Source organism: Erpetoichthys calabaricus, chromosome 12 (assembly GCF_900747795.2).
Source record: "Erpetoichthys calabaricus chromosome 12, fErpCal1.3, whole genome shotgun sequence".
Classification (NCBI taxonomy): Eukaryota; Metazoa; Chordata; class Cladistia; order Polypteriformes; family Polypteridae; genus Erpetoichthys; species Erpetoichthys calabaricus.
Genome location: NC_041405.2, coordinates 1,517,376 through 1,539,377, shown reverse-complemented (window position 1 = coordinate 1,539,377; position 22,002 = coordinate 1,517,376). Strand labels below are relative to the sequence as shown.

Genomic DNA, 22,002 nt, shown 5'->3' with positions numbered 1-22,002 from the left:
AGTGTTTTTGTTTTTTTCAGCCATTGGCACAAGGCCATCATGACTGGCGGTTTAACTAGTGCTCAGACAAACAGAAATGTGTAAACTTTTGTTGTGGCATTAAAAAAACGTCAGTCCGTCTGTTCGGCGTTCATTCCAAACGATGAAGAGGAAGATGCTGGGCTCCTTCCCAAGGAGACCTCCCTGGCTTCTAAAAAGAAACGTTGCCATTATGTCCATCCCATTGAGAGCCCACCTCAAAAGCTGGCTGTGCGTCTGCCCCTCAAGTCAGTGTGCTTGACTAGGATTCCCAGTGGCACGAACGTGCGCGTGTTGCATGCCGGTATATCAGTTGAAACCGATGGCGCGCAAAAACGTGTTGTCGCTATCTGTGCGCGCGTTCTCTGCGCGTGCGTGAGAACTGGAGTCGACGGCCCGCCCTACATTCAGGAGACCGCTAGGGTGCCCTCCAGTCTCGGGATGAGACGTGCTGGACGACAGGGTCTCACGGTGGCCGCGTGAGTCGGCGTGTCCATAGGCGCGTGCGCGGTTGTGTGTGCTAGCCCGGTGCGGTCAGTCTGGTTTTTTTTTGTTGGGGGGGGGGGGGCATGGGAGGGGGTTTCAGCCTGCGGTGAGTGCATGAACTGAACTTGTCTGGGGTTGCGTTGTAAACATCATGAGACCATTTTGCTCACAGCCCCAGTTGTCTGGAAGTTCTGGTCTCTCGACCTTGGGGCATTCCAGGGCACAGGGAGTTAGGGGGGCTATAAGGATTTATATAATCAATGGAAGCAGAGAGAGCCAACGCAACGGGAGAGGACTTGGCACCTCGTGGGGCTGTAGGTGTCCGTGTGCTTTTACAGTCCCTCAGTCGTCTCCCGGAGTTGGCAGCTCATTGCGCTACATTTTTCAGTTGTAGATTCCTCCAATTTGACTTTTGAGTACGTGGGCTCAAATGAAGACCCCCCCCCCCCCCCCAATGGGCACCCCCGTCTCAGTGTTTTGTGAATTCGATCAAACAGGGCGCCCCCCATCTGAGAAGTGGGTGCGCCCTCTAGAGTTGAAATTGGCACTTGCAAGTCGCGGTTGAAGGAAAGGGTCCGAAAAGGCAAAGCTAACATGCCGTCGCTTCTCGCTTTTCTTTTCCACAGTCGGCTAATGAGGTCAAAACGCTAACGGGCAGGAGGGCTCGAGTGGCATTGGGGCGGGCATGCAAGGGGTAAGAGCCACGGCTGGGCATAGCGTTGTGCTGCAGCGAGTGGAAACGGGCAAGAAAGAGACGTCACGGGCCACTGGGCGCAAAATAGAGCGACAAAAACGAAGGCGGGGGAAAGAGGATGGATCGATGGTAAAAAAATACAAGTTACTCGAAATTCAGTCACTTTCAAAAATGATCCACCAGAAGCATCGTGTAGAAAAAAAAAAGAAAAGGGTGAGCTGATCCTTTTAAAATGGAATTGGGGGAGCGATCGGTTAACAAGGTGCCGACCCTTTACCTCCGCTTTGCTGCGGCCGTTCCTTTGACTCCTGTTGTGAGGTTCGGGGTCCCATCGGTTTAGGTACCGCAAGTCGTGTCCATTGGCCGGCCGTGGGTCGGGATGACGAGGATGAGTCAGTGATTGGTGACAGGCTGGATCTGGGGTGGGGTGGGGCACAGAGGAGGACGGGGGTTCGATCTGAAGAGCGCTGGGGATCATCTCACGACAAGACTGGAAAAGAAGAAAAGATGGAGAGAAGGCGAAGTCAGAGAGGGCAGCACGCAGAACGACATATCAACATCCAACGGAGACTTGTCACATCTTGGCTAGGGGACGTGAAGCATCGAGCCGAGGCGGGTTGCCGGGTCATAGTGCACAAACACGCGCATGCGCCTCGAGGCGGATTTAAACCTGCATTGAACCTTGAAAGCGAGAGGCGCATGCGCCTGGACACTCGGCTGTGTTTGTAGCCCGCAAAAAAAGCCAACGATCCTTTAAAAATTAGGCAGGATCACCGCTCCCCACACTGCACATTCCCCTTGTATTTGCCCCTCACATTGTTTCACTTTTTCATACATTCGCCGGCTTCCCAAACTGGTTACCCAATATTTTGCACCACAAACTGGCCGCCATCTGATTGTCTTTGTAGTATTTGGGACTTGCATGAAAACATCTGTTCTACCCTCCTCAACAAGTCTTTCTTCGATCTGCTCCATGTTTACTTCACAATAGCAGAAGACAAATAGAAATGCGTTTCAGGAACGCCGTACTTAACCAAACTGGCCAATCAGAGATGTGGGGGGGGGGGGGTCTGCGTAGGGTCAGTTTGGACGCGAGGAGGCTACGGCGTCAGCTCAACGTAGGAGTGTAAATCAGTCGTTACCGTTAGGTTAGGCGTGCGACCAAAAATGGAACCGTAAAGTGACGGTCATGTGACTGGTCAGCAGCACACATCGGTAAAATATACCAAGGGCGCGACAGTAATGGCACGTGGCATGCAATGTCTTTACGATTTTACACCATCGGCGTGAGTTTGTGCCAGTACAGTTGTGCCATAAAAACCTCTGACCGATGAGAGGTGACCATTAGGTCCATGTGCCGCTCGTTTGTTTGACTAATTATATATATATATATAATGTATTATTATTATTACTAATGGCTAAGCCTTCCCGACAGCTCATCCTGATCCTTCTTAAAGATTCTCAAAGTGTCTCACTGCAGATTCATACAACTCTGCTTCCTGCCTTCTTAAACGCCCTTCCTCTTAATTCCCACTCGAGTACGTGATCCACCGTTAAGGTGAAGAACTCATTCTGCTGGGTCTACTTTATCACTCAATGTCTTTGCGAAGGTTGAAAACACACACAAAAATAATACAAACAGGGGAAAAGAAAGTCAAATCGAATCTTATTTGACACCAAGCCCCAAACGGGGGATTGACAAAATGGCTGGCACTTTGTAGAAGTCGTAAGAAGTAATCCTGCTGTCGCTGGTATTCTAAATCACCTGTGCTGGACATTTCAACGTCACACGTTCAACCAGTTTATTTAAGGTGACTGGTCTTGTGGTCTGCAGTGTGTCGCCCACTCAGCTTGGAGAAAAAGAAGAAACGTCAAGAAATGCGCAAACAGTTGCACCGCCACATTTACATTAAATTACTGCCATTGCCCTGAACATGTAAAAGGTGAGGAATTTGCTACTTTTTAACAGCAGCTTAATGGCACGTCACATTAATGACGGTTTTTGGTGACGCTCCTTGGTGACCATAGCGGGTCGTCAGTATTAGACTTCTACGAACCGGGGGTCCGGATCACGTGTTCCCATAAACCCCCACCCCAGGCACATGACGAGGACTTTACGGACTGCGCGCCCCTAATGGACTGACCGGCTGAGGCTGTAATCGCCATCGCGGATATTTTGGTGCCGTCTGGCCATGTCGCCCGCACCTAAATCCGCCACTGTAGAGTATTTGTGAATTTCCCCTTGGGATTAATAAAGTATCTATCTATCTATCTATCTATCTATCTATCTATCTATCTATCTATCTATCTATCTATCTATCTATCTTTTTTTTATTGTAATATACAGTCATATGATAAGCAAAATGCTGTGAAAGTAATACAGTTAGACGCCCGTAATTGACTGTGAATTTACAGCCACGTTTTAACAGTACAGTACGGCTGTGACTCTAAGATCATTTCATTAATTTTAAAGGTTCGTCTGCTGACCCCCACCCGAGCCTCCATGTCAGACTGCACCCTTGCATTTCTATTGACACACACACATACGAACTACACATACGCGCTCCCCCTTTCACGCCCCTCTCGGTCCACAAGCACGCTCGTTATCCATCCTCGGTGCCCTCGGTGTCATTTCACGGTTAAAAATGCCGATCTCATGCAAATGGTAATTGATAGGGAAAGTGAGGCTGGCAGGCTTCAGTGCCTCTGCAGCGCCGCAGCTCCATCACTCTCTGCAGGCTTTCGTGCGCGGCTCCCTCCCTGGGCTCGAGCGGATCCGCCGTGGATCTTCTAGGCGGTGGGCCGTGACGAGCGGTCAGGTCTCGGCTAATAAATTATAGGCCTACTCCTCGGGCAATCCGGGGGAATCCGTGACGTTGTGCAGGTAGTCGGATAAATTGGGCGGAGTGCGCGTGTCAGACAGAAAGTTTTGTTGATTCTCGGGAGTGATGCGGGTGGGGATGCGCGTGCACGCGCTCCTCCCGTGTTAGGTCTGAGCGCGCGCCCCTCGCAGCAGTCACAAACCCATCAGTTACGGAAGATGTCGGAGCCCCCAGGGTTTGCTTCATGCAGAATATTCTCAGGGGAGTTCTGTGTATGCCACATTACAACAAAACACAAGATTGTATTTTTTGCGCTCGTTCACTGAGAAGGATAGCCTGGGGGTGTCCTGCTAAGTGGACCCCCCACCCCATCGTGCGCACCTTGTTCAGCCCAATGCACCTACACGGGCAGTCGGCGAGGTGGCCCTGAAAGAACCTTCTCAGTGTACGTCAAGAAACGGTCAATAGATTAGAAAATGTGCAAACCGGGCCCTGGAGAGACCACCGGAGCAGGAATTGAAAACGAGAAGAAGCCCACCTCGACACACTGCCGACCATCAGAGAAGCAGAACCGCGCGTGCGCCTTTCGAGGCCGTGGTATCGGCGTTCGTTTCTATCTTGATTCGGTAATATTAATAAAAATGAATTTATCAGACAGATGCGTCCAAATAAACATGAAAATCAGCTTCATGCTGCCATCAGAGTCTGTACAGCCCAGGAAGTCTGCGAATTGTGTCACGTCTGGGGTTCGAGTGTGTTCATTTTTGATTCTTGTATTTACATTGATTATGTCTATCACTTCTATCATTTTAATTTTTTTAATTTTTGGTTTTGTTCCATGTGTTTTGTGGGTGGTGCCCTCAAGAGGCGGGGCCACCTGCCAATCACTGCCAGGAAGTGCCCTTTACCCTGGAAGGCCTTGCTGGTGGCTCTTTGTGAGGGCGCTATAGCGAGCTGGGATCTCTGCTTGTGTTAATTGCGATTTTTTTGACTTTCTGCTCTGAGTTTGTTCTTCACTTATGGAATCTATTGGGACCTGTTTGATTTGGATTGCCTTCATGTTTCCGGCAATTTCATTTCTTTGTGCTCCACAAAGCTTCACTGTGATTGGAATACTTTATTGTGAAGAGTAAATCTTTTATTTTATAAGGATGCGGCGCTTATTACTAGCCGGGGTTTGATGGTGATATCCCCCTCTAGTGTGAATTGTTAGAAGTACTTTGGAACTCTTTGAGACTCCCACTTCACGACAAACTGATCAGCATACGATGGCTGGGGCTTAAATATGCTTGGGATCATCAGCGCTGAATGTGTCTCTCAGAAAATGGCGCCTGACGAGTAACGTTTCATAAAACACGGAGGAACTGTTTTTTTTTTTTTTTGTTTGTTTTTTGTATTTCACAGTTTTGTAAAAAGATTTGGGTCTATGTGACAAATGGGAAAAAAAATCACACTTGAATAATAAAACATGCTGCGTATTTAACTCACCAGCCTGAGATGCAGTGGTGACAGCATTATTATAATTTCTTTTTTTAAGTTTGAAATCCCATAAATTGTAATTGTGTAAATGATATTTCAGCCTAAACTGACTTTCTAATATCATCAAATATTCAAAGAAATCAAAGTGTAATGATTACTTGTAACATGCAGATAACAATATTATTATCCAATGAATGATGTTGGTTCTTCTAGCTCTGGAGAACGTTTTTAGCGCAACAAAGAGAAGGAGCGAATGTGCAGTCGAATCATCAAGTCACTTAGCGTGTTAGTCACAGAAACCTGATGTCCGGTTAGAGAATAATTGGGTTATGGACCTCTGAGAAACCTCACGAACAGCAGGAGATCTCTCCGCGAATTAACCGAGGCCACGTAAACCCTTAACTGGGTTACTCTTGAGGATTTTGTAGTCTACACGTATCTTTGCTTCCCATTCAACAGCTACGGGTAGAAGCATCCACGAGATACATTTCCTAAGTCAAATGTTCGGGCTCTCCTGGCTGAAGTAATCTGTCTCAATATTTCAGAAATCACTCCATTTATGTTGATGAGCTGAAGGTAAAGTGCTAAACTCAGTTAGGACAGAGTCGAGAGCAGGAGGGTAGCCAGTTAGAAGTAACACGTGTTGCGTAGTCTGATTACTTTTTACAGTAACGTGTAACATGACGCAGACACCGGCGTTATTATTCTTACTAGTAAGCCCGTGATTCGCCAGCGAATCGGAAATCCAAGAATGGCAATCAGTTTCTGTTCCGTCCGATATCTGGATGGATGACATATCATGGAGGGTGGGTGCGTCTGGGGAAATGTCATTTAATTACATAAGCATATCTGTAGTAAAGCGGTCTCGTTTTGTGGAGATGTGATCCCGTTACCTTTGCTGACACCGACTGCTGGCAGAGTGGAGCACAGCAAGTTCAGCCCTGCGCCCTGCGTCCATATCCGGACGTCTGGGGATTCCATACTGTAATACTGTAATGCGATTCACATATGCGCTGAATCCTCTCGTTTTTGTTTTCTCTGTAGACGCCGCTGCGTTTGACTCTGGACTCTGGGGCGGGCGCCACACTGAATGACTGTTATGTGATCTACATTACTGGCACAGTGGATTAGAGCAAGTCTAGTGTACAGGTGGCGGGCTCGTTGCAGTGCGGCAGTGCGCGTGACATCTGGTTTACAACCTTCTCGTTTCTGTGTTTTCTGTGCCCAGCGCCCAGCGCCCTGCGTCCATATCCGGTTTACAACCTTCAGTTAGTAAGATGGATCAGCCCTGAGTGAACGGCATGAAGCACACGTACCGGTGTGTCGGTCATTTTCAGGGCTCAGAATTTGCTGCGTGCCAACCAGTAACAGAAACATTTAAATATTTAATTCTAACTAAACTAATTAATAAAATATAGGAAAAATAATCACAGGCGTCATTGTCAGATTTACGGTGGCCGATGATGACCTTGAACTTTTTATTTTTGGCGCAGTTTAATGACGTCAGAACGTTTCGACAAAGGCGAACTCTGGAATTACTAGAAGATGTAAACGCACATTAATTGGAGATGAGATTTCCGGGTTATTCACCGTAACCGGATTATGCGTGTGCGTGTAAACGCGCTGATTGGCGGTGCTGAACGTCCGAGGACGGCACTTGCGGAGTTTTAACGCGAAAGAGACGCTTGGACTTCGACTGAAATCCTTCTTGTCGCATTGCGTTTAAAGTGCGCAGCCAGACGTTGCCAGGCCCGTGCCTCTTATTCGACTCCAGTTTGTTTTCCGTGTGTTGAAGTTTTATTGCTGGAGTATAATCTTCATATTGTGGCCCCCCCAGAGTTTATGGCAGGTCGGTGCACATGCGTCCCGCTGTATGTATGTTCGGATTTTGCCGTTTTCTAAACTTCTGTTTCAGGCGTCAGTCACAGCCGAAGTCCGTTAAAAGTCCCACAAGTCTGCACGGAGTCTGACACAAACAACGGCGTTCAGAGAAGTGGGCGGGATTTACTTCGCATTCCGTTTCACGGTAACATTTTTGCGGTTTATCGTTTTAAAGCTAATCTTCTTTTATTGTTTCATTTTTGTTTCCAAAAGTCTTTATGTATTTTTTGTCCATTGTTCACAGCGTGCACATGAATGTGAGGCCTTGTAGTGCACTGCGTGCTACACGTGAATTAGGAGCAGTAGGATTAAACTTGGGGGTGTCTATGTGGTTGGGACCAGGGGGGTCGCCATCTTCTGCATTTTTTGGGGGTTTGGGCTCAACGACGGGAGTTTTCGTGTTTTCTGCAGCTATTTTCAGAAGGGTAATGGGAGGTCCATAGGAGATCGTGGGCTTTAGGCATACGCATGTTGAACAGGGGGGTCTCTCGAAGATCAGGTGCTAAAGACCCTAAATCCCCCACAATGATGCCACTGGTTGGGACAGGGTGGGCGCCAATGGGCAGTCGAGACGCACTTTGCTAACAGATCACCAGACCCTGAACTGAGCCGGTGTGCAGCGAGGAATTCGGAAACTGAGTGGCATTTCTAAATTGAGTTATCATCTATTTGTGGCTATTTGTTAAGGGTCTGAATAAAGACATAAAAGAATCCTTGGTGTGGAAGGTCCTTATGGGAAGCAAAGCTGGTTTCCCTGTCACATCGCTCTGAAGAACCGCGTCGGCACCGCTTTATTGTTAGGAGCGCAGACAAAGCAAGTAGGAAGAAATAAAATGAAAGAATTAAAAAAGAGTACAGAGAGCACAAGGTACCAAGAGCAGGGCAGACAATCAGGGAGAGAAAGAGGAGATGAGACAGACAAGCGGAGAGGGTACACGTCAGGGGGCGGGGCCAACGCACAACGTCAGTGGGTGTGGTCACCATACTTACTGCCCCAGTTGATAATGCAGGACATTGCGATGATCAGGACTCCACCCACCAGCGCCACGATGCTCAGCAGCTTCGCCACACGACCCAGGCGCCTCGCTCCATCCACATCTCCCTGCTGGAAGCTGTTCCGAGACTGAGGGAAGAGCGACAACATGTCCGTCAGTGATCCAAATGGAATAATAATAATAACAATAAGTGACATTTATACAGCACCTCTCTAACCTGGGGAGCCACCTCAACCACCAGCACGATGCAACGGCAGCCATTGTTGTGGCAGCAGGTTCACCACACATTTGCTATCAGGTGGTGGAGGGGTGACAGGGGCTGATTAGGGGGCCAGAATGGATAAGGTCAGGGTGGGCAATTTAGCCCTGCTGTTTTTGAAGGACCCTCATAGATCTTTAATAAGCACAGAGTGCAAGCAGCTCATCTGAAGGACAGCATCCCCTCACGAGGGCATTGGGATCCTCCCAAGGGTGAGCGCCCCCTGCTGGCCTCACCAACATCTCCTTCAGCAGCAACCCTAGCTTCTCCTCAATGCTCTCCCATCCAAATGATGGTCGCGGTCTAACATGCTTAGCTTGAAGTGAATTACCTGTTCTGAAGTGTAGGCAATATGGCCGCCATTTGGGGGAGGTGACATTAGGAGTTTCCCAGTTGTTTTCAGCCAAGTCCATGCTGGACAGCTCCTGATGTCAGAGGCCATGCCAGAGCATTTTTTGAGGTGAATCCATCAGAGAGCTGAACTTTGTCCAGTGCTGAGATGGATGGAGTCCACCAGTTAGCAGGATGAGATCCTAGCATGGAGCAGATGGACTGGACAGTCCAATGATAGAGCTGATGACTGGGCCCATCCATGAGGTGCTCAGGTGACATTAGCACTTCCTCCGTCACATGCTGGTCAGATCTGATGTCAGAGTATTTAGGTTTGGACCCTTGATTTTGGTGGGTGGTCTTGGCATGCAACTGTAGCCCCCATTCTTGACATTTGGACCTCTTAATTAAATTTAGAAGTGACACAGCATGGGTTGTATGGCTGCCATTTGTGGTTTGGACCTTTGATTTTGGTGGGATTTCTAATTTTGACCTTCGTGCCCCCTCTGATCTTCTCAGCATGCAACTCTAAGCCTGTCCTCGACACCAAACCCTTTTCACAACATTCAGAAGTGACACAGCGCAGGTGGTATGGCTACTGTCTGGGAGTGTCCCGAGAGTTGGTGAGCGGACAGAGTGGCGATTTCTCCAGTCTTCTAAGATGGCAGTTGTGAGGTGGGCTACTCAGGATCCCACAGGCAGGTGAAGTGAATTTGTTGAGGGTCTCACAGTGTCAGCAGCAGGACCTGAGCCCCCAATCCTAACCACTGCGCCACACTGCCTGCCACCATTTAACGCCTAATTCTGAGTGAAGTTCTACCCACACTTCCATTCTCCTGCCAAATCTCGAACCACCAAGAGGGCTCCAACGTGACAAATTTTCCCAATGGCGGGGGACCCTTCAGCCTGTGCGTGGATTGATTGGTTACCTACAAGCTGGTATCTCGTCCAGATGGTGTGAGTGGGATGAGCTGAGCTCGGCACAAAGCAGACAGAAATAGAAAAGTAAATAAATAAATAAATATGTTTGTGGAGTTTGAAATTCTAGACCAGAAGATTCGGCACAAGCACTCCATGACAACTCCAAACGAGAAGTGAAGAAATGGTGCTGCAGTCTAACAGTAGGGTGGCACAGTGTGTGGCGCCATTGCCTCCTAGCGACTTGGGTTCGGTTTGACTGTGTGCTCAGCTTTCTCTTTCGTTTAATTAACTGGCACTTTCCAGTTGGGCCAGTGCGTCCCATGATGGTATTTACTGTAGTGCCCGTATTCCAGGACTGCTCCCTCCCCTGGGCCCATTATGCTCAGGGTGGGCTCCCGCTTAGCGACACCGTGTGACCCTGAGTAAGCCTGGGACCGAATGTTGTAAGCCGCCATAGATAAAGATGTCCATCCAATCAACAAATCTAAATATATGTGACTTGTTATTGAAACATCTGGGTGTGGAGCAGGACAGGTGGATGGTGGGCCGATAAAGGGAACCCCTCAGGCAAGCCAGGCAAGACAGACTGTCAGAGAGGAAACTGGCAGGGAGGAAGAGAGTTCCAGAAGCCGGCGAGTTTCATCTGCTAAACGCACGTAACGTAAGCATGGATGTCTGTGCCGTCGGACAAGATGGAGCGGCCGCTAATCAGATTAAAGAGCCGGAGGTCAGCATCACTCGGGAATTGCAGCATTTCCAGTTAATTCTGATCGGGCCACACCCTTTAAGTCACTAAATCGTGTCATGACAGCTGACTGGGGCCAAACTGCTGAGCCCACCCTCACTGGTCACCACTCTCGGTGACACTCTGGTCTCACAAGTTAGTTCAGCTAAACAGAAAACGAGAGAGGCAAACCAGTCAACGCAGTCAGCTCCAGTAATGGGAGACGGGTGGATCCAGTAAGCTGATTACCTGGACGCATAGCGGCCATATGACTTAGTAGAAACGGGAGGTTCACAAAGGCCCAAATTAAGGACCCCGAGCGTCACCGGCCTCCGGCCCCCTATCCACCACAGCCACTGAGAGCGACAGCCGTGTTTTAATTGGTAAATAATTGAAAAGATTTTCTGATTTCTAGGAGACAAAGTTCCTGCTGCAATTGGAATTCATCCTGAATAATTGATGTCGAGGAGAGTGGGGGGAAGGGCGTCCGCCGCAACACAAAGCTAAGGTAACCCGTGTCCCTTGGGTGGGGGGGGGGGCGGAGTGTAACAGCTGGACAGGAGGTGGAGGAGGACCTAAGAGCAGCTGGGCAGAGCAGGGCTGGACGGAGAGCTGCACTCGGCCAGCTCCGCGTTTAGGACCTCAGAGGGGTCGACACGTCAGCTGGACAGAGGCCAGTCAGTCAGAGCCTGAGATGAATGAAACGTTAAATAAATAAATAAGAGCTGGACAGGATCAGAGATGGAGCTCGGACTCTCAGGCAAGTGACAAATGGCTTCATTTAAAGCTGAGGTCACAGTGACCAGGACAGGGCCCACCGGAGGAGCTTTTGGGTGGGCTGCTTTCAAACCGATGAGTACTGGACAGCTATTTATAGACCCGAGCTTATCAAAGAGCACTAAGGAGCCCATCATTGACTTGGACAGAGTGGCCAGGAAGACAGAGCAGGACAGTCAGAAGATGAGTTAGCCATTCAATAAGACAAAGTTAATCCGAGGGGTGCTTAGAATTTACATTTGGGCTTCGGTGGCCACTTTCCTGACCGGATGTGCCCCCATATCTCCAGTGAGCTAAACAGAGCCCAGCACTGAGTCCACCAGTGAGTGGGATGAGAACCTAGCGAGGGTCAGGTGAGATGGACAATCAAGTGATGCGTGTGCCAGAGTGGGCCACCCATCAGGTGGCTCAAACTCCATATTCATGCTGGAAAGCTGCTGGTCAGATACAATTTTGAGTAGGATAAGAACCATGCATGGATCAGAAGTCAAATGGCTGAGCTGACAGAGTCCACCCATTAGGTGGCTCAACGGACTTTAACACATGTGCATGTTGGACAGCTCCTGACGCCAGGGCTTTTTCTGAGCCCAATCCAGGAAGGGGGCTAAACTAAGTCCACCAATGCACCAATGAGCAGGTGTGGGGTGGTTGTGTGGGGCAGCCAAGTCCTATGTGTGACAGAGCTGACTTCATCGTGACTAAGTCCATCCATTAGGTGCTCAGATGACATTAGGAGTTTCCCCGTTGGACAGCTCCTGATGTCAGAGATCATGCCGGAGCATTTTTTGAGGTGAATCCAACAGGGAGCTGAACTTTGTCCAGTGCTGAGATGGATGGAGTCCACCAGTTATGAGATAAGAATCTAGCATGGAACAGATGGACTGGACAGTCCAATGATAGAACTGTTGACTGGGCCCATCAATGAGGTGGCTCAGATTACATTAGCACTCCCTCCATCACATGCTGGTCAGATCTGATGCCAGCGCACTTAGGCTAACATCAGACTGCAGCTCAATTCTGATTTTGTCACCCATACGTCAAACAGAACTGATAACTTCTGGAAAGTGGGAACAGCGTAAAAAAACATATTGAATGTGAACTTTCCAGGTCAGGTTTAGACCACTTTGGTATGTTCCACTAAGCCCAATGTGACTTGACTGTGACCTGCGTTTGAACGCTCGACCTCGATTTGGGTTGGAATTTGCACTCACTGTCTATGCAGCAAAACACCAGGATGGATGGGAGCACCAAAGCAATGAAGGAGCGGAGGAAAGACTAAAGCCAGACGTCCATCCGGTCTGAGTCTCAGGGGGGGCGGTAGTCCAATCAGAGATGCCCACATTTATCCTGTCCTCTGGGAGGGGATACTGGCGTGTATGTAATTACAATATGTAATCCCCCCAGTTTGTCCTAAAATTGCCCCCCAGGTTTGCTGAAAGACTTCCACCGGGAGGCGTCCAGTGGGCATCCTAAACGCCTGGCTCCTTTCAAAGTGGAGGAGCAGCATCTCCTTGCCTTGTCTCTAACGCTGCTTGTATCCAGGATCTCCTTCTCGTTCTACCGAAGCTCCTGACCACAGATGAGAGGTAGGTAGAAGCTTCCATTGCTCTTCATCTCAGCTCTTTCCCTACATCCAGACAGAACTTCCTAATTCCTAGGCGTTTCCAAATGGAGTTGGAGCCCTTGAGGCACATATGTGTTTCTGAGAGAATCTTGTGTCCCAATGCTGGCATACTGTAAGTAATCAAACGTCCCGCTTTACATTCCGAGATTGTCGATCCTCAGCACGCCTCAATGCTGCCTGCCCCGTGTCTCCTGTCTCCCACCCGCAGGTCTCTCTACTTACAGATCTGCAACTGATAAACAGCAGGGACAATTTTTCATTTTCTGTTTCTCTCCCCATCCTGCTCTGTCCTGCACGAGAACAACGTGAAGTATTACAGGAGCCGGCATGCTGTTGGTGTTCATGGTGGTGTGTTAGGTCGCATCTGTCTGATGAATTTCATTGTGCACATGTGGGGCAGATTCAGGGCAGGGACTTGTCCAAAATGATATCCGACTCATCTGAAATGACTTTGTCCAATCAAAACACTGGATATGAACCAAACAATCAGAATTAGGACTTCAGGGCGGCTAAACCAAAGTGATGTCAGCAAATTTAACATTGAACCAAACGCGTCAGTGAGGTGAGCTCAGGAGGAAAGAATCCACCACCGAAGTGACCGATGCATTGCTGGAGAGCTGCTGGTCAGCTGTGGTGGCCGAGGATTTAGACAATCGCTTCCACCAAAGCAGCAAACAGTGTAAGGGAGTAGGCCGGAGTGACCGGATGAGTGTGACAGAGTCCATCTACAAGATGGCTGGACCATACAGGATCTTTTCAACCAAATGTCCAGTGATGAAGGCAGAGCATTTAGAGCCGAGCTGAATCCACCAGTGAGTCCAGCACTGAGCTGGACAGAGGCCACCAGTGAGTGGGACAAATGGACCAGTGGAGCAGCTATGATGAGCTGGACAGTGAGACCGTGTTCACTATTCAATAGGAGGGTCTCCACCCGTGAGGCTGCTGGAGCTCAACAGGGGCTTTAAAGGCTGCAGCTTTAGAGATTTCAGGACGTCCTGGACATCTCCTGACTTAAACCCACCACGATGGCGGTTGAAGATGAAGATAAAAAGAGCCTCCAGGGTTCCTTTCAGCCTCTCAAATGCTGGACAGCTCCTGACCAGATAACATGGCAGTGAGCCCAGATCTTTCTTTCTCTTTTCTGCAGGCTCAGAGATGTTTTGTCAGTTTGCCAGGTCATTACGCTGCCTCTCGTCCTCCCTCCTACACCCCCCCCCAAACCCCCCAAACCCCCCCGCCACACTTCCTCCCTCCTCAGGCACAATCCATAGCTTGTGGTGGAGAAGCCGCAGAAGCCTGATAGCAGCGCCATGTGGAGCCACATCCTGCTTTTAAACACCACTTCTGACCACCTCCTGACTTGTGAGGTTTGATCTGTAGACCACAGTGCCCACGTATATCTCCAGCCCTACCTGGCGTGACCACCCCTCGACAACACACTTACCATCACAGAGTAGACGAAGGCCACAATATTGATTGGCCAAATGGGGCAGAAGCAGGACAGGACGGCCAAGATGAGGTAGTCCCGGGGCTTCTCCCCGTCCATGGCGCTATTGGTGGCCGTGGAAGGCTGGCGACACAGGCTGGACCGTGGTGAATTGGTCCCCACACTGGGGAGGTGAGACATGGAGCCCGATTTGCTGCCCACCCGGGGGCGCCCACCGCGAGGCTCCTTCAGCTGTCGGCGTTTGGCATCAGGGGTGGCGTGCAGGTCACTGATGCTGCCGGCAGATTGGACGACCACCACTCCGTTACCGTTCTCCACCCGCTTTTCGTCCACCACAGTCACCTCCTGCAGCTCCTGGGGTGCTTCGGGGATGCTGGGGCCATCTGCAGGTGTGGGTGTGCTTTCAGGGGCCGGCGGCTCCTGCTGTGGCTCAGGCACAGCACTGGGGGCGCTGCTGTTGGTGAGCGAGGGGCTGTTCTCCGTGTTCAGAGCCATGGCTGCTGGCTCTGCTGGGCACTGGCTGGAATTCAGAAATCAAAGGGGGCTGCTTGGTTGGCACTGTGCTTGGCGCTCCTGCTGGTGGCCTTCTGTTACAATGCCTGGAATCAGTGGTGAGCCATGGAGCCCACTGAGCCGCACACAACTGTCTTCAAGTGTAGGTGCTAATGGGAAGCCATGCTGTCCAGCCGTTAGTCAGCTGTACAAGGAGAGGCGACGTCCTGTGGTGGAACAAAAAAATAAGAATAAGAAGAAGAAAAAGAAGAAGAAGAATGGTGTGTGAGGAAGGAGAAAGTTTGGGGGGAGAGGGGGAGCCTGCTGTCTGTGCAAATGAAAGGGGCTCACCTGTTTGTCAGGCGGGTGAATGTGCTTGTTTAGGAATGGGTCCATCTGGGGGGGTCGGGACTGCCATTAATGGGAACTGCTGGAGGTCAGTTTGAGAAATTCTTTGGGGTGGGGATATAATAATGGGGGGGGGCTTCTGCTGTTTCTTAGAATATTACGTGGAAAAAAAAAAATGTCGACCTCTTGGGACAAACAAAGTACCATCTGTGCCTTTGAATCTATCTATTTATCTATCTATCTATCTATCTATCTATCTATCTATCTATCTATCTATCTATCTATCTATCTATCTATCTATCTATCTATCTATCTATAGTGCCTTTCACTCTATCTATCTATCTATCTATCTATCTATCTATCTATCTATCTATCTATCTATCTATCTATCTATCTATCTATAGTGCCTTTCACTCTATCTATCTATCTATCTATCTATCTATCTATCTATCTATCTATAGTGCCTTTCACTCTATCTATCTATCTATCTATCTATCTATCTATCTATCTATCTATCTATCTATCTATCTATCTATCTATAGTGCCTTTCACTCTATCTATCTATCTATCTATCTATCTATCTATCTATCTATCTATCTATCTATCTATCTATCTATCTATCTATCTATCTATAGTGCCTTTCACTCTATCTATCTATCTATCTATCTATCTATCTATCTATCTATCTATCTATCTATCTATCTATCTATCTATCTATCTATCTATCTATAGTGCCTTTCTCTCTATCTATCTATCTATCTATCTATCTATCTATCTATCTATCTATCTATCTATCTATCTATCTATCTATCTATCTATCTATCTATAGTGCCTTTCACTCTATCTATCTATCTATCTATCTATCTATCTATCTATCTATCTATCTATCTATCTATCTATCTATAGTGCCTTTCACTCTATCTATCTATCTATCTATCTATCTATCTATCTATCTATCTATCTATCTATCTATCTATAGTGCCTTTCACTCTATCTATCTATCTATCTATCTATCTATCTATCTATCTATCTATCTATCTATCTATCTATCTATCTATCTATCTATAGTGCCTTTCACTCTATCTATCTATCTATCTATCTATCTATCTATCTATCTATCTATCTATCTATCTATAGTGCCTTTCACTCTATCTATCTATCTATCTATCTATCTATCTATCTATCTATCTATCTATCTATCTATCTATCTATCTATCTATCTATCTATCTATCTATTTATCTATAGTGCCTTTCACTCTATCTATCTATCTATCTATCTATCTATCTATCTATCTATCTATCTATAGTGCCTTTCACTCTATCTATCTATCTATCTATCTATCTATCTATCTATCTATCTATCTATCTATCTATCTATCTATCTATCTATCTAATCCTGCCTACTACACCAAATTCTATCTATCTGTCTGTCTTTACTTATTAATGTTTAAGGTTCTCATTCACAGGAGATTGAAAGCTGAATTTCCATATTATAAAGTAAGTAGTAAGTATTCTAATAGACATATTTAATGAAATTTGGGGTATTAATAATTTCTTTGTTTTCTACAGATAATACACTTTTAGTTTCTAGTAGTAAAATGTGAGTAGAAAAGACTAAAACGTGTAAATGTTTCCATACTGATGACTGTTAAATTAACTTAATTGTAACATAAATGTCATTAAAGACTCTTTTAAATTATAAAAAATGTTAACTTTTTAAAGGCTGTAATGCCGAGTCCTGCACGTCTCTCAGTCTCTGTCTCTCTGTCAGTTTTATATGTTTGTGTTTATCTGTAAGGCTCATCAATTTGGGATTTTCTTGTCTAAATGTCTGTTGTTTTCCTGAGACTCCGGACCACCTTAACTCACTAAAGATGGAGGAGGGGGACTGGTGGTGGTGGTGATGGGGATCGGTGGGGCGGGGGGGGGGGGGGGGGGTGTTGTTTGGTATCTTGGCTTTACATCAAATGGAATCAGTTTGATAGCATCAGCACTTCACACTTTGAAGGTTATGAGTGTTAGATAGACAGACACCATACAATTATTAGACAGATAGATAGAAAGATTTGAAAGATAAGACACGCGCGCACACACCCAGTGCACCAGGTCTTGCGTTTCTTCCTTTCATCATTTTATGCCATCACTTAGTTTCTATTTTTCATCTTTTCTCGTCCATTTTCATTTCTCATCATACCACAGAGACTTAACATGGCGAAAGCACTTCAGATCTCATATCCTTTATCTTGAAATGAATAATGCACAACACAAAAGGGTCCCTAGTGAATTTCCTAATTCCGCAGAATCACAAAACAATCGGAACCAATGCATCAGCAAGAAAGGTGGAACCAAACAGAGAGAGAGATAGAAATGACAAAATAGAAAACACCGATAGATGGACAAATACAAGAGAGAATTTGGAGTAGCTGACAAGATAATAGATAGATAGATAGATAGATAGATAGATAGATAGATAGATAGATAGATAGATAGATAGATAGATAGATAGATAGATAGATAGATAGATAAGCCATTATTAATAGATAGATAGATAGATAGATAGATAGATAGATAGATAGATAGATAGATAGATAGATAGATAGATAGATAGATAGATAGATAGGAAAGGTGCAATATGCTAGATAGACAGCTATATTGGCGTAGTCGGCAGGATTAGATTGCTGTCCTTTATCAGATACCCAGTATTTAGTACAGTTGCTAGGGTTACATAGATAGATAGTTGAAAGGCACTATATAACAGACAGATGTTTTTTTCCCAATGAGATTATTACTTTAAATTTTTGTCATTAATGATACTTTTAATATTTTCTTCTATCATCAAATTTATTATTAAGAAAATTATTTCTAATCAACATCTCCTGGGTTGTTGAAGTCAATAATGTTCTCACAAAAAATAATTTGTATTATTATTATTAGCAGTAGAAGTAGTAGTTGTTGTATCAGCATAAATAATAATAATAATAATAATAATATTAATTGATGTAGATCACCTTAGCATATATTCAGTGAATTGTTTCTTTAAATATGATGAGAATCTCCATCGCTCCGTTGTTTTTTTGTTTTTTTTTTTGGGGGGGTGCACTTCACGGCCCCCAATGGTGCCATTTGTGAGCTGACGCCTTGTGTTTATGGGGTGTCCCTTTCGTTCTGACCCGTGCGGCGTGGTGGCGCAGCGTTTAGCTTCTTGGCTTCAGCGTTCTTTCCGAGTTTCCTCCCCAGATGTCCACTGCAGATTGATGGACGGGTGTGTCTGGACTCGCACCCTCATCCTCATGTCCCTCACGACCCCGAAGCAGATCGGGTGGCCTTGTCGCGGTGTTCTTACTTCAATCTGTTTACGGCGCTTTAAACCTTCCCAGTTGGAAGTGAGACGTCGAAGACTCCACGCTGATGTGACATGTTGTCGCTTTACATGACAAGCCGTCCGCTGTGACCTGCTCGATTTCTAATCCCCTCTGATTTCGTCTTTTCTGGGGGATGAAATCTCTGAGGGGGTCTCAGCTGGTAATGGGTGGGCTGCAGGGCCGCTTTGTGTTTCTCTAATCCATTTTCATTTTCATTCCATGAGGGACATCGACAGAGAAAGTAAATCAGACAGGCTGACAGAAGGGAAAAGTGACAGCGTGACAGAGACAAATGACGACACCGAGAGAATTTCTCCACCGTCTCAAGACCCCTCAAAGCTCCCAAGGCTGTCAGTCCCGGGTTGACGTCACCGCTCGTTTTTCATCCCAGTGCTGCCACCCACCATGTCAGAATATGTGCCCCATGTCCAAAACTTGTGACATATTTTGTCTTTTTTTTCTGGGGGTCCCAGTCCTCTCGCCCTCTGACCGCCCCCTCGCCTTTACATTCCCACTCTAAGCACCAGCTGTGACCAGTTTGTAATGGGACTGCTCCGTTCTGGTCACCTTGGTTTCTGCCACAACCGCACAGAGTAAACCTGGCAGAGTAAGGATGGGGTGTCCCGAGATCAAATGGAGCGACCCTGGGGGTGACAGATGTGACGGCACCGGGATACATGACCGCGCCGAAACGACACGGCAAGTGTCCCGCAGCCAAGGCAGCGCCTCGGCGACAGCGTCTTCGGGCGGGCAGGTGGGGCGACTGACACCCACCCGAATGGAAACGGGGAGCGTCCAACGGACGATCGAGCTGTCGGTAAAAGTGCCAGAGCAGTCAAACCGCAGCCCGTTAATTAAAGCTCCTTACAGCTGGGTCTGCCCGGGGGGCACAGCGGAGGAGAGGAGGGAGGGCAGCGAGTCGGCACCAGGAGTGCAAAGTGTGCAGAAATGAGAGGAGCAGCTGGCACACGTCTGCCGTGAAATTCATAGCCACATAAATAAAGAAGGCACCATATAAGAGAAAGAGAGAGAGAGTCCCAAAAGGCGCTATATGACAGACAGAGAGGTGCGCGTTTCTCCCACTCACACACGCCTGCTCCGCACGTTAAACGATGAAAACAAAACGCCACACAATGGAAGTTGCGTGATAAACATTCACGGCGGCACGTGCTTCATGGGTTCACCCGCACTGAGCTTCTTGCGTGTCGCCCCGGTGAACATGCGTGAGACACGTGCTTGACATTTTGCAACATTCTCAGACAGCTCCCCTCATTACCTATGCATGCTGTAAGAAGAGGGACGGGGACAGGGACAGGGACAGGGACAGGCTTACCTTCCGCCAGCTGCTCGCCAGTTCTGATGAACGCCCCTCTGCGTGTCTCGGCGTACGGGGCTGCTAGTTTTATTACTGAGGCTGCGGTTTGTGTGATTTGTAATCCCAGGCTCGAGCTGCTCCGTCCGTCTGCGACTCGCCTCTTCTCGAGCAGGCGGCTCTCTTCTGCAACGTAATAAGGAGCGGAAAATGAATCAGGAGAAAACCGAACGAAGGAAAAAATCTGAGAAATGAAGAAAGAAAAAAATAAGGCAGGGCAGAAAAAGAAGAGCGCAGAAAAGAAGCGCAGGGCAGAGCGGAGCAGAGCAGAAAAGAGAAGAGGAGGAGAGGAGAGGAGAGGAGGGGAGAGAGGCGCTTCAGGGACAAACAAGCAGGCGGCGTCAAACGGGATCGGCGGTACTGCTGCCGTGCTGATGCGGAGACCCCCCGTCCCCTCCCCCAGAACACAGAAAGAGAGAGAGAGAGAGAGAGAGAGAGACGCACTCCGCACACCCGCCCGCCCGCTTCCAGCGACACAGCCGATACTAACTAGCGATCAGTTATATAGCGCCTTTCACGACTCTTTAGTTCATTTTGTATCTATATTATATTGTGCCTTCATATCTATTTATTATATAGCGCCTTTTCATCTGTCTATCCACAAGGCACTATATAATCTATTCATATATCTATCGAGTGCCTATTTTATCTATCTATTATATAGTGTCTTTCACATTATCTCTCTATGCATTTCATATACTGCCTTGTACACCTGTCTATTATATAATGCCGTTCACATATCTATCTATCTATCTATCTATCATATAGTTCATTTGGTATCTATATTATATATTGCCTTTCATATCTATTTATTATATAGCGCCTTTTTCATCTATCTCTTATATAGTGCCTTTCACATATCTATCTATCATATAGTTAATTTGGTATCTATATGTTGCCTTTCACATTTATTTATTTTATAGCGCCTTTTTATCTATCTATCTATCTATCTATCTATCTATCTATCTATCTATCTATCTCTTATATAGTGCCTTTCACATATCTATCTCTCATATAGTTCATTTGGTATCTATATGTTGCCTTTCATATTTATTTATTATATAGCGCCTTTTTATCTATCTCTCTATCTGTGTGTATTGTATAGTGCCTTTCACACCCATCTATCCATCTAATTGTCTGTCGGTTATCTAGCGCTTTTCCTGCCTTTTTTTGTGTTTGATTACTTTCCCTTTCTATATATAGTGCCTTGCACTTCTTATCTCTCTAGCTCTACTCTGATGTTGCTAGGAGACGGCTAGAGGGGTCTCCACCATCCCTGTGCCCTCCCCTGCACTCCTGTGCCCTCCCCTCCCCAGTGTTGGATTGTGGGGGTGCCTGGGTGGCAGTCGAGACAGACATCCGGGTAGCTCATCAATTATTGACGGTGAGTGACAAAGCGAGGCAGGATCTGCGCACGTGGCTTCGTCCCAACTCGTCTCGTTATCTCAGCGGAAGGCGCGGCGGCACGTGACGGACGGGAGGCGGTGGTCGTCAGCTTGGGGCGCCGCACCCGGACGCCTGTTTGTTTTTTTTGCGGTTTCTCGTGCCAGACTCACGCAGTCCGCCCTGCTGCTCGGCCGGATTTCTTCTTTCTCCTCTCGTGTCGTTTGTTTCTTCTGATTGCCTGCACATCCTCTCAAGCCGGAGATGGTGGGATTGTTAGGAAAGGTGGCACTCTGGGTGATGTGATGTGATGTGATGGTCTGAGGTGTGTTTGAGTGTGTGGGGGTCGCCTCGTGCCTGTATAGCGCCTTTCAGTCACTTTGGTATGACAGCTGGAGGAGCAGCACCTTCATGTAAGGCTTCCTGCTTAGTATCCTCTCACCCCTCCACCTCTAAGCATTTGGGGGGCACTCCAGTGACTCTCCCCGACCTACAGTGGAAGTTTCCAGAACAATCTTGATTTTTCTAGTAGAAAGCAGCAGCTGACTCTGCCTTTTCATGTCCACCCCGCCTAAACATTACCCATCA

General features: G+C 47.3%; 1 protein-coding gene across 1 annotated transcript; it reads right to left on the bottom strand.

Moving 5' to 3' along the window:
• Positions 1 to 1,159: 1,159 nt before the first annotated feature.
• On the bottom strand, positions 1,160 to 20,437 carry LOC114661654 (proline-rich transmembrane protein 2-like). Its single transcript, XM_028814810.2, has 4 exons — positions 19,993 to 20,437; positions 14,455 to 15,176; positions 8,371 to 8,503; positions 1,160 to 1,688 (listed from the first exon to the last, which is right to left on the bottom strand). Exons 2-4 carry the CDS (start codon positions 14,950 to 14,952, stop codon positions 1,678 to 1,680), a joined length of 642 nt encoding a protein of 213 aa, XP_028670643.1. The 5' UTR covers positions 14,953 to 15,176; positions 19,993 to 20,437; the 3' UTR covers positions 1,160 to 1,677.
• Positions 20,438 to 22,002: the final 1,565 nt, after the last annotated feature.